This window comes from Pezoporus wallicus, unplaced genomic scaffold (assembly GCF_028554395.1).
Source record: "Pezoporus wallicus isolate ANWC-B61680 ecotype Strahan unplaced genomic scaffold, APGP_CSIRO_Pwel_v1 scaffold_2617, whole genome shotgun sequence".
Lineage (NCBI taxonomy): Eukaryota > Metazoa > Chordata > Aves > Psittaciformes > Psittacidae > Pezoporus > Pezoporus wallicus.
In genome coordinates this window covers 1664949-1678212 of record NW_026637592.1, presented here as the reverse complement: position 1 = coordinate 1678212, position 13264 = coordinate 1664949, and the positions used below count along the sequence as shown (strand labels likewise).

At 39.1% G+C, this 13264-nt stretch overlaps 1 protein-coding gene across 4 annotated transcripts in view; it reads right to left on the bottom strand.

The window, feature by feature from the left end:
• The window catches only part of USH2A (usherin), a 372328-nt gene that overhangs the window by 22172 nt on the left and 336892 nt on the right, over window positions 1-13264 (bottom strand). For all 4 annotated transcript variants that reach the window (XR_008971850.1, XM_057406464.1, XM_057406465.1 and 1 more), the window contains exons 62-64: window positions 3936-4163; window positions 1618-3134; window positions 267-588 (exon numbers count right to left, since the gene is read on the bottom strand). Coding sequence is in view for 3 of the 4 variants with exons in the window: in XM_057406464.1 (XP_057262447.1) it covers window positions 267-588; window positions 1618-3134; window positions 3936-4163 (2067 nt within the window). In the remaining variant the exon portion in view is untranslated. The remainder of the gene's footprint in view (window positions 1-266; window positions 589-1617; window positions 3135-3935; window positions 4164-13264) is intronic.

The following is a 13264-nucleotide window of genomic DNA, read 5'->3' as shown; positions in this document are numbered from 1 at the left end:
TCTGGAAAGTACACAAACATTTAACATACAAGAAATACAGGCACTTACGATAAGCTAAAGGAAAATGAATGCTAAATTAATGTATTGCTTGCATAAAATTATTTTCAGCTTCTCAACTGTTTAAAAGACATTAAAAACAATCATTCAGGTTTCTCAATACTATTAACATTAGAAATGAGATGCATGTGTTCATTGTAAGTGTAAAGTAAGGTTCTCAAAGTGTACTGAAATCATAATCAGGGCTGCTAAATGGCTTCAGTTCCCACCTGATATTCATATTCCGTGTAAGGCAGCAACTTGTCATCTTTGAAGGAGTTTGAAGAACCATTGTAAACAAGTGCGAGGTCTAAATTTATGTGGGCTTGAGTTGTTCGCCTTCTGTACAGTTCATAGTATAAAATCTTCCCATTTGGCTGCTGTGGGCCAGTCCACAGTATCGAAGAAGTCATCTGGAAGCCCCCAGCTGTGGTCTGTACTTCTATGAGAGGGGCAGGCTGCAGTGCTGGGGGTGCCTCCAGCGTCTGAACCGATGCCCACTCACTGGAGGCACAACCCAGCTCTGTGCAAGCTTGGAGCTGTACTTCATACCTTTGGGAACATAAATCAGGAACGATGTGATTAAAACACTGCAAATACAAATGTAGGATGTGTGTGAGATCTAAAAGATTTCTTAATTTCTCTTGATCTTTGGCATTTTAATAAGAAAATAAATTGTATGAATGAACAGATTATAGGCTGTGCCTTGGTTAGCAAAAAACAAGAAAACTTTTCTTGATTTCATGTGAAATCAAGTAGGATGAAAAACATTGTTTTTCATTTGCTTGCTTATTTTTCTCAGAGCAGAGTTATCATTTGCAGGAGTTGTGATCAAAATGATTTTGATTTTTATATTAATCAAAATGATGATTCATTGGAGGAGATTATTTTGGTATAATTCAAGAGCTATAGATCTTTATTATACTTCGCTCTTTGGATTTAGATTAGTTATATGTAAATAGTACACAGACTTATCAACCATGCAACACACAAATTATGCCTACACAAATATATAAGGAAAAGTCAGGTAAATAGTCAAGAATGAGTGTGGAAGATGATAGAAAGATATACTTCAGTATACACTGTGTTCCTTCTGTAGCAGAGTCCAGTACCTTCTTTTAAGGTTTAGCTTTCACTTAAGCACAAGCTGCTTGTTTTCAGCTCAAGGGAGCAAGAGTCACGGTGTCACTCCATTAATCTTAGCTCAGCTACACTGTGAATGGGCTAGCAACAGGCCTTTGGTCTCCCCATCCTGAACTTTGTCAGCTAAAGCCCTATTTGCTCTTGAATGAAGACATCTTGCAAGATACACAAGTACAAGATTGCAGGTTTCGGAGTCTGTAACAGAGTATTACCCCTCGTATTAATTACAATCTAAGTCAACTCTATGCACTTCATCAAGATGATATATAGTTGGTGTTACAATAAATTGAAAGAAAAATCCTGGTTTTATTATGTGCTTTTTAGGAAACAATACCCCATTGTCCTGACTATCTGTTTAAACGAGATGGTTGAGCTGCCTGCCAGTCCACTGAATCACCCTACAGCATTTATTCAACAACCAAGGTCTTCCAGACTTACCTACTGTATGGTTGTAGCTCTGTCACTATGTATGAACGCCTCAGAAAGGAAACATCAGATGCATTTAAGTCAAAAGTTTTCTTGCCTGTTTCAGCAGGCTTGTGGATTGAGATCGTGTAATTTCTAATGTCACCATTTACTTTGATGGGAGGATCCCAGGCCACCAAAATCTCCTTTGAAGACCATGGCTGCAACCTAGGAGGCAACATCCCAGATGGAGCAGAGGGGTTGGTTTTTATCTGAGCTGATGGGCTGGTCACACTCCCTTGACTGTTATTTGCAGTGACAGTGTAACTGTACTCCATGCCTGGCAGTAGGGTGAAATCAAGGTACCGAGTTTCCAGACCTGAGTAAACAAGTACACCATCCCTCCTTAGGTCATAGCTTGTAATTTTACCATTGGGGTTAGCTGGAAGTTTCCATGCTATTTCAATTGACTCTGAGCCCATGACAAGCAGCCTGGGAGCTTCCATATTTAGTGGTGGGGCCTCCATTGTCATCACTGACTGGGATACACTGGATGTGCAGCCCCCTGCGGTACAGGCAACCAATGCAAAATCATACTGCGTGTAAGGCTGCAGATTAGAAACCAACATGTGCAAGCTTCTGCCAGGATAATATTCCTCATTGCTTAATTTCAATACATACTTGGTGATATCTCCATTTTGTATTTGGGGAGGTGCCCAAGATGCATTTATCTGAGTGGCACTGACAGCCTGCAGAGATGGTGGGTCCACTAAGGCAGGAGCTGCTTCCAGTGTCTGTATTGTAGCTGCTTCACTGGTAGAGCAGCCTCCCATTGTACAGGCAATTATCATGTAGCTGTACATTGAATAGGGCAGTAAGTCTTCATCCGTGTAGTTGAAAGTAGCAGCATCAAAGCTGAAAGGATAGAGAACATCATTCTTCAGCAGCCTGTATGACTGAAGAATACCATTGGGCTGTGCTGGGGAGGCCCATGAGATGAGCACTTTATGGGGGTTAACTGATGCCAAGGATAACCTGGGGGCAGCAAGACCTTTTGGGGCAGTTTGACTAGTCTTTGCTGCTGTCCAGGAGCTGTCAGTGTAGCCTGCTGCATTCCAGGTGCGTATTTTATATTCATACCTTGTCCATGGCTGTAAACCTTTATCATTATATATAAATGTCTTACTTTCAGTGTTATATTCTGTGAAAACAATTTCATCTTCTTCTGTTGTTGCTCTGTACCCTGCAGCATTTTCTTTTGTGCATTTGTGAATAACTTCATAACGAATTATTTTCCCATTTGGATTAATTGGCTGCAACCAGCTCAGTTCAATGTTGGTAGCGTTCACAGCCTGGATTACAGGTGCCATCTGAGAAGCTGGAGGTGCTTCATCTGTTCGGATGGGCTGGGGTGGAGAACGGGTGCAGCCTGCTGTGTTGCAAGCCTCCAGCATGAGGGTATAGAGGGTATAGGGCTCAAGGCGCCTGAAGAGGAACTGGCGAGATAAACCACTGTACTCCAGATTGTCATCACTGAAAATGTTGTAGGTCTGGTGAAAAAAAGAAAGAAAAAGGTTAAAAATAAAAAGGCAGGGAGGGAATAAGGGACAGAAAGCAAGATAAAAGGGAAAAAAATATATAAATCAACAATTTTTAGTCAATAACTAGTAGATGAGACACCTTAACCTTTGCAATAGGATAAGAACTATTAACCAGTGATTCAGAAACTCCCTTCCTTCCTAGTGACACTCAGCACACAGCCAGATCACTGATACAAAAGGAATGTTTTGATCCTGTTTTCATGATGTTTCATTTTGGACGCAGTAATAAATCACTTAGTGAGAGTTTTCGTTATATTTGTTTGTCACTAAGTTTCATTGTGAGGCTCTCATGGGCCAGCACAAAGCTTCCTGCAGCCTAACTCTAGAGAAACTCTCTTAAGACCCTCAGAATGAACCCCTCTAGTTGCAAATCTTGCAGGTAAATGTTTACATTCAGTTGAAACCACTGAGCTAAAAGAAGTCCCAGATTTCAGAACAACATTCTGTCAAACCCAGATTTTCTAGAAATCCATTTCAGTGCATGTCTGATGGATGCCAAGATCTCATGCGTAGCTTTCTATACATTAAATGAACAATCTGGCTCACAGTCATGGGGTAGCACACGAATGATAATATTTAATATAATCACAAGCAGAGAGCGCTCACAGAGGACCTTGTGCTTACATAGGACTTCTGCCTTAAAGTATAATGATTTGGATTTGAGTCCTTTTCAGCACAAAATGTTTTAATTTGATATCCAGCATTTCCCTTCTCTTTTCTGATCAAGTAGAGTGTCAAGATGAAGATTACCTTAATCACACCATTGGGTTGGGAGGGCTCTGACCATTTGAGCAATAAAGCCCTGCCATTTTCTTTCTTTTCCACAGTGAAGTTGCTCAGGCCACCAGGTGAAGCTTCCAACGTGCGTACAGATGTCCAGGGGCTTGAAACCTGCCCGGCATTGTTTACAGCTACGACGTGAACATGATATGTTGTGAAAGGTTTCAATCCAAATAAATGAGCCTGATGCTTTGTTCCCTGAAGTAAGAATACAGATGTTTGAGTTAGTTAAAAAAGTCACAGCATCTGTGGTTCATGCCACTTGGAAAATAAAGTCTCAGCTCTGTGTTGCTTCTGACCGCCTTGCAGAATACCCCACCTGATTACTGGGATTTTATTTATTTATTTATTTATATTTTATTTTATTTTATGGTGGGTTTTCATAACTGAACCTCAAAAATGAACTCTTAGGCTTTTAAAAATTATCTGTTATTATGGTAGAGCCTTTGCAGCTGACTCCTGGGGAGTTCAAATCTCAGCTAGCAAATAACTTACAGTTCCATTCAGCACGTGTCCAAGTGCTGCTTAGTGAGGATGGGAGTGCCCGGTACTCTGAAGTATACAGTGTATAAACCTGTGATATATGAGTGATTCCTGCCCCTAAAGAATCCTTACACATCTTATTTCTAGGCATGACATTTGACAGGCATGCTGTCTTGTTCTAGCTACTTAGAGCCTTGTAATCTGGATAGACAACAGTGTTTCCAAGAGCACAGTTTCATTTCCTTACTGGAAACAAGCCCCTTTCTTTTTAAGGAGGGGAGAGGGAGGGAATAAGATGGTTCCTATGTTCCTGCCTTGTAAAGATGTCAGATGAGATAGAGTCATGAGGCAAGACGATTGTGTGGCCACCCGCTGCCTTACAAAGCACCCTTCCTGTTTCTCCAGGTTGGAGGAAGCAGCCACACTACTGATGGGGGTGAAAGCAAAGTGGGTAAGACCCTCCTGGGTGCTAGGGAAGAGTCTGGAGGAGCACGGCTATCCATGTATCCCACCAGGCTCTGACAGGGCGCTTTCACTATGCCAGTCCACATCCCAGGACAAGGGCATGCGTGGGGATGCAGACCGAGGGACATCAGCTATGGCCAGAAGGGGGCACTTCAACCGCAGCTCATGCCTGATTTATCCAGGTAACCCCAAATAGCGTCTGACACAGACCTGAAACTACTCGGATATGAGGCAAAACGAGCCTTATATCAAATTCCAATCCAGACAAGAAGGCGATGCAAGTGTACTGTTATTTACTATTATCACTTCCATGACAGACACCATGTACAGCAAAGAACAGGAATAACACGTTTCAGAAGGAGACTGTTCATATTTGTCTCATTGGAGGAGTGAAGAAGAAAGGAGTTCAGCTGATCACCGTTATATTTAATTTCAGGTTTAATGACGCTTTTGCATTAATTATATAGATCTCAAGAAAGGGAGTGCAGGAATTCAGGTTCCTGCAGCAACAGCTCAAGTCTATTTCCCTGTTTCAGTAAGTCATATTAAGTTGTTAAATGCTAACACTTCCAATTGTTTAATATTTAAACATTTAAGCTATCAGACTCAGAAACAAATTTTATAGAAATATTAATTTATTTTTTAAATATTAAAAGTTAAGAGCATAAATATTTAAATAGTTATTTCCTCACGAGTTAGTCTTTTAGATAAATATTGCACAGCATTTGAATGACCACTATGAATATTAAATCTGAAGATGCCACAAGTGCAGATTATAAACATACTTTTCTGATAAATGATTCCTTTTTCTGTTAAACAGGACAAACACTAGCAAGATTAATAATGCAAAAAAGTGTAATTCTTTGTTAGGAATTCCCAGTCATCACTGCCAAAAAAGCATAAGCTCAAATGCAAATAGCAATCACCTCGAATAGATTATATACGAAAAAGCTCTGGCTGCTCTGGGACATTTAGAGATATCTTTTGTCATAAGAAACATGGAACGCATGTGGGCTATAAAGCAAAAACATATGTATATTGTCAATAGCAGCACCTGTTCAATTACAGTTTATTTCAGTATGGAGAATTTAGTTCAGCCCCTAGATGGCAATACTATCAAACACTTTTTGTAACACAAGTACTTAATGATTAACAATGTGTGCTCAGTCATCCAACATACTCAAGGCAGCCATTAAAAAAATAACAAAACTGATCTCATTACAGATTCTTTTCATAAACATTTATGGCTTAGAACCTTGAAAGTGGAAGTGTTCAAACTGCCATAGCCAAAAAACCCTATACAGCTGAATGTAAAATTATGAACTGCAGGTTAAAGAACAGAGCTCAAATTGAAGTTCATGCTTAGCATAAAAATCTGGCATCAGAAATTATGTTGGCACAAAACATGATTAAAATTAGCTTTACAATTGGATGTAGTCTGTATTAATAGCTTTTATGAGGACAGTTATCTATTAGGTTTTCAAAACAGAACTTTTAAAAGCCTAAAATTTACATCCACAGTTTGGGGGTAGGGATAGGAGGAAGAGAGCACACAACATTAAATTACTGCCCATCAACTGCTACACAGAGGCTCTCCGAAGGTACAAATGCATTCTAACATCATAAAAAAACAATGGCTCTGCTTTCTAATCAGCTGCATCATCAGGGTGGGCTTTTGTGACAGCAAGGCTACAAAGCACTTGATTTTCTTGATCAGAAAACCAGCATAGTTTCCATCACCTTCTATTTTCCCACTAAACCCCAAGATTTAATTATTTACAATCCTCACCACAATTTGAAATGAAACAAGGATGGAGGGATTTCCTTGCCTGCAGTTCATCATGTTCTCTGGAGGCTGCTAACCCATTCCTTCCAGGGATGACTTTGACTTTTATTCCTGGTTCCCACAGGTACTTCTTGAAGAGCAAATGGTTTACATGTATTTTTTTCTTCCATTTGGTTTTGAAGTAAGCTGAATGGATTTACTCCCAGAATAGAGAGCCACGGTTTCTCCCTCTGCACTGCTGCCATTGCCATTTGTGAATTTGCTCAGCTCAAAAGCTGATGCTGAAAAGAGGATGGATTGCAGCCTCAGTGCTTCATTTTAAGCATTACTTTATGACTTCCTATTCCACTTTCAGCCTAGAAATACTGTCTTGCTGGAATGGTCAATTCAGGATAGCAAAATCTACCTTGCATAGGATAGCACAACCTTATTCTCAGCGGACAACAACATAGCCTTGAACAGGAGCAGAATCAAAATCATCTGGAATAGTCTCTCAGTCTTTGTCTACAAAGCCATGAACTCATATATCCCACGTTTATACACTGCTAACAGTCTGGATCTCATTCACCACTAAAAGCAAACCAAAAAATAAAACTGTAATATGAACATTAAGATGTTCGTAGACTGTCTGACCATGAAATCCAATGGACAGCAAGCCCATGCCCTCCTTTCTCTGTCTCCTACTGCAAAGCATTCCCACCTATTCAGTCATTAAATTAGGAATAATACAGCAAACACTTATGTTTAAGGCCCATCCTTTCTATGCAAACACTACAGAAAGGGCCAGTCCTTTTCCCTTGTGCAGCCCTGGCAGCACCACCACTACTCCAAGGAGGACCTTTGTGTCTCCTGTGTAAAATGCTTCCAGTGGCAGCACAAGCTGTTAACAGCAACAAATACACTCCTCATCTAATTCAACTCTTCAAACTGTAAATTAGGATAAAAGTTATTTAAAGTAAAAATCTTGTTTTAACACATTTTTTCAAAACAAGAGAACAGAAATCATGAATAATGTATTGGTAAAGATTTGCTTCAGATTGCATTTTTTGTTTGTTTGTTTTTTAATTCATGAGCACAGAAATCACTCAAAACCTGGAAATGGAAACAAATTAACATAGTCTTTCATGCCATTCAACGGCAGCAGCATCCATAATACAAGGTGCCTGACTGCCTTCCTCCCTGCCTCTTGGCCTTCCACCTAGGCATCGGCAAGGCCGTGCAGTCTTCAATGTTTGATGATTTTACACCACCTATTGTGATTGCTTTTGACTACTTGAAGTGCCCCTAAGGTGGGAAGAGGGTCAAGAGGCCTTTGTAGGTTGAAAATGATAAAAAATTAGCATTGATCTGTAGCTGTCAATAATACTCTGCACAAGCAGACTCCTTGCACAAATGTTTAAACTGCATACAACTACACAACCTAGTCATCTTTGAATCTATTGATCTGATGAAGCAGCACTTTCCAGTGGTGTTGCTCTGGGCTTTTCCCCTTTTTTTTTCCAAGGCAGGGCAGCTTACCCAGCTTCTCAGGTCTCAGGGCATGAGGTCAAAATGTGACAGATACATCAGAAGATCTCTGACCCACAGAAAAGGTGCCCAAAAGGGACCTTGAATATCTGCTCTTTCTTCAGGGGTAATCATCAAAACTCAACAAGTCATCAGCAGTCATGTTGAGGTTAGGCTTTGGTTTCTTCTCTCTCCCTACCTTCTCTTCGTACAGTAATGTTTATTTGGCAGGTAGCTGGCTCATTCTTTCTGTGAGTCTTTAACCTCAATGCCATCAGACACTACCACACTGCTAGTAGTAGTAGCAATGCAGGGATTCAAACTTGTGCTTTCATAACAAATGATGGGAAGACAATTCAGTACGACTTTCCCTTGTCTACAGAGGCAGAGATGCTGAATTCTCCCTGAGCAAGGAAGGAGAAAACTATGATCTCCTGGCACTGAGAATGTTAAGTCCAGCCATCTTCCAATGCCAATTTTCAAACTCTCCATCAAGGAAGTCAAACAGATTCTTCCACAAATGACAGAAGTGTCACTAAATGCTTGGGGTTTTACTAAGAAACTCAGTTTATCCTCACCTTTGTTGTTATCCTCTTATCCAGTTCCCCAATGAAGCCAAATTCTTTACATTTCTGCAAAGCACTGGGAGCACTTCCAACTTAACGCTGATGTTCGCTATTTCTTAGCTCCTGCTTTCACCCTAAAATGTGCATTAAGTTCATATTCAGAAGCAATCCCTAACTTGTCCTTTAGGTTGTTTACCTTCTTGGGCTTATATCATGCACACTGTGTCTTTTTCATTTAAAAAATCTATTCTACTGTATTTCTAAAACCTTATGTTCAAGTTCACAAAGATATAACTTACGGATACATGAGTAATTTGAGTCCCCTCCTGTAGCAGTGTGGATTGGAATATAAATTATTCCCATGTTAGCACTGAAAAATCTCAAAGGTGAGGCAAACAGGGACCAAAGTGTTCTTCATTGATAAGTAGAAGGACAGGATGATTGCTGTGTCTGTGGTGTTAACAAACCAATTAAGCTGGTATAAACGTCTACTGCTCGTGCTTCAAAGGCTGCCAGAAGTGATGAAGATTGTTGGAAGAAGTAAACGACCCCCAGAGACCAGCACCACATTTTTGTACGCATGTGGGGAAACTTTCTAGAAGAATGATATTATACATAAGTAGCCTCATGAATACGCATGTATGTACGTAATGAATATGTATGCTTAGTGAATGAATAAGGATGTTTAGCAATTCAGGGACACACGTTAGGAGGAGCTATCCCCTGTGTCTCCTGGTGCCGCAATAAAGAATACCTGCTTGTCAACTTGAAAACTTTGTTGGTGAGTTTGTTCCTGGAGTTTTCTCTGAATCATCATTTTACCCAAAATTATCTTGCCTAGGGGTGACCAGAATTTCCATTTTTACCAGAAATTTATTATTTATTAAATTATTTATTTTCCTTCCAATTGTGTAAAATTTGTATTTCTTAAAAAAATTTCACTCTTCAAATTTTGCATTTTAAGAACTTTGAATTTCATTTTAGAATTTAAAAATTGCCTTTCAACATGTGCTTTTCATTTACGATCATTATTATATAATTTTACCAACAGACCTTCTTCAATAGGAGTAAGATGTACCACACTGGTGATACTTTTTTTATTATATATATACCATAAAAATTATCTTGGATCTGGCGTATTAAATAAAATTTTTTGGTTTTCAACTTTAAGAATGTTCATGTAATTTATTTCTAAAACAAATGGTAGCTTTGACATCAACATCACAGTCATCTACTCTCTGTGACTCCGTGTTCCTGTCCTTTCCTAAGAGAAAAAGCAGCTACTTTTAATAAGAACCCTGTTTTGTACAGCACATAACTGAATCATCAGTTGTGTGACTAGTTCTACACTAGCCTGTGGACTATACCAGGGAGAAACCTTTAGAAACAACAGTAATCCAAGTTTAAAACTTTCTGCAAACATCAACAATTAATACCTGATACAGAACTATTACACTGCAATTCATTTCCCTCCTTTCTGACAGAGCACGTAAGGAACTGCGAATTGCATGTAGCTGAATCAGTCACAAAGAAAACTGGGATGCTTTGCAGATTAAAATGAAATTAAGTACATTTAGCAAGCTGCATTCAGTAAAGGTGTCGGTCTTCGGGTAGCAGTGCACTTTCAAACTGCCAACAGTGTCGCACTTTTGAGCCTCCTCTCTTCTCCTTTCATGATGATTTAAAATACATCAAACATTACTGAATGACACTTTCTCAAAATTGTATTCAAATCTGTATTTGTCTCATTTGTCCTAAGAAATATTGAAATCCAAAAAGGGTTTTTCTGCATGTCTAAAGAGATCAAATAAACCAAAATATCAATGACATAACGTTCCACTACAGACACCATCTAGAGGACAATGTCAACATGTTTTCCTAACATTAATATTTTATTTCTAACAATACTCACAAGACCTACTGTATAATAACCCATAGTTTTCCACCTTCTTTCCCCCCCCCCCCCCATTTTTCCACTTTAAACCATGTTTATAATTTCTTTGCATGAGAAAGTGATGCTGAAGGAAAGAAGCAGCCCTCTTTATAAACTAGACACCTAATGGGACTGTATCTGAAATAAATAGCATTCAGTTTTTGCTTCAGATTCTGCCTGTCTTATTTTGAAGAGAAAGTTAGTCTAGCTCTTCATATCTAGGAGAAACCAAAAAGTATCATTCAGGTTAAGTAAGGATGGCAGATTTGAACTGAGCAAAAACAAAGTTCAGGGAAAACATTCACATGCTTTGGGGAGAGCTGATGGGAGTGAGAGGATAGAGCAGATGCATCAGCAAATACTTTATGGTATATTAAACCCAGCATCATATCAAAACAATAGCAAACCCATTAGGATTGAGCTGGGAGGTTTTTGTGGTGTTGCAAATTCACACACTGAATAATCTGGGATCTGCATAAACTCAGCAAAGCATTGCAGCACTTGCAATTTGTTGAGTCTGCCTTGGTCACAGGAAGAATTGGAATGAATGATCCCTCAGGTGGAGCTTTATAAAAGGGGATAGAAACGTGTCTTCAGGAAAGGTAAAAAGCTAGGAAAGATAAGCACACAAACTGGCTGAGGTTTGGATCTCTACATTACAACTAGTGCACTCATAAAGCTGAACTCCAGGAATATATTTAAAATAAGTACCACATGTAGTGCTCCTGCTGAGCAGCAACTTTCCATCCACTATTTGTTAACATTTAGGAGCAGTGTTTTTGTCATGGACAACATTGTTCTATGTTGTCTATCAGCATGGCAAATGAAAGAAAAGACACTACTGATGTAAAACAGCCGCTAGAGCCTAAGGATTCAAACCTGCAAATGGTAGGGGGTACACTCCTTACTATGAAGCTTTAGGGGGTTAATGTTAAATTTTTCCTAACGCCATAAACTGTATTTACCATTTAACATATCAGCTGATGGCCAGAATGAAGTTAGATGCTTTTGTTAGAACAAAAAATCTGGACTGCCATGCGGTCGGTTTCTTCTTTGACTCAAATAGGTTTTATTTCTTTTTCTAGTTATGTCTGGATTGGCAGATGTTTTAGAGAAGGGCTTCTGTCATTTTAAACCAATGTAATGAAATTGGGGTTACTTGTCATCCATAAAAATGTATTATTTATATACCTGAACCTCTCAAGGTATTTTATAGCAATCAGTTTTGCTCTGCTGTAGAAAGAACATGCCCTTGCATTATCAAATGTTTTGGCTTTTGGTTTAATTTGAAGTTATGTTTTTCAAGCATTCACACTGTTCCTCTATGACATCTGTGACTCCATATATCTCTGCCATAAACTGCCTTCTTCATCTCCTTTCAAATCGTGAAGAAAAGTGGCTCTGAATGCTATAAAACTTCTCCAACCTGATCTTAAAATGACCTGAAGGTTTCTGTTTTCTGTCGAATCTGAAAAAGACAGTTTGGCTGTTGTTTTGGTGAAAACAGAGGGGGAAAACCCCTTAGTTTTCCCCTATAAAAGCAACTATTTTCAATTTTTGCCATCGTACAGCTCCACAGCCATAAAACGGGGAAAGAGAAATGTAAAGAGAAAAAAAAAGAGTTTGAAGCAAATCTGTATGGGCCTTGTACAAGGACAATCTGAATCTTAACATAGATTGCAGGTGAATTCCCGCATCAGTTTCTTTGAAAATGCCACTTAATGTCAGTTTTGTTCCATAAAATTAAGACTTTGCAGTTATATATGACTTTTCACCACTGGATCTCGCATCATGTTACAAACATTAATTAATTAAGTCTCAGGATATCCCTCTGTGTTACTGTGTGCAGCTTCAGGAAACTCATTATTATTTCAGCTCCCATTTTATACAGGTACAATAAATGTGTCATGTCATTGTTCAGTGCAAGCTTACTTTATTCTCAATTATTCTGAGTCCTTTTCTCTCTTGCCCAGCACATGCAAAAAACCCCAGTTGTATCTGCTGCTAAGCAGAGGAAGATAACAGCTTCAAGGCAATTTACAGTTTTAAATCCCTGTTTTCTGCCAACACAATGGGAAATAAAAGCAACATCTGAAAGGAGACTAAAATATTTTTACTTCCTACTGTTTTAATCCTTTTCCCCTGCCCTGTACTGAACAGTCCCAGCTTTTCATTCAAACTTTGTCTGCTGTGTGTATAATCACTTCTGAGGGATATTAAAAGGTAAGCACAAACAACTTATGCTACATTATAAAGGCCAAAGTTTAGTCTAACTTAAACTGTCATCTTTAAGCCTAAACAAGAAGTATATAAACCCCTACCTCTTGAATGTCTTGCCTTCATCAGGTGTTTCTTCCCTTAAAGCTTTACACTCCCTACAAGAATACTTGTTCTCCAAATAAAGACTCTCTCTTTTGTAGCTGAAAGAAAGTTCAGCCTATCTTCTGAACATTAGCAGAGGATATTGATAAGACCATATTCCTCAGCAAAGCACAGCTCCTCATCAAAATCCTGACAAGTTCAGCAGAGATCTGAGACCTTCCTCCCAGAACCTGTGGGT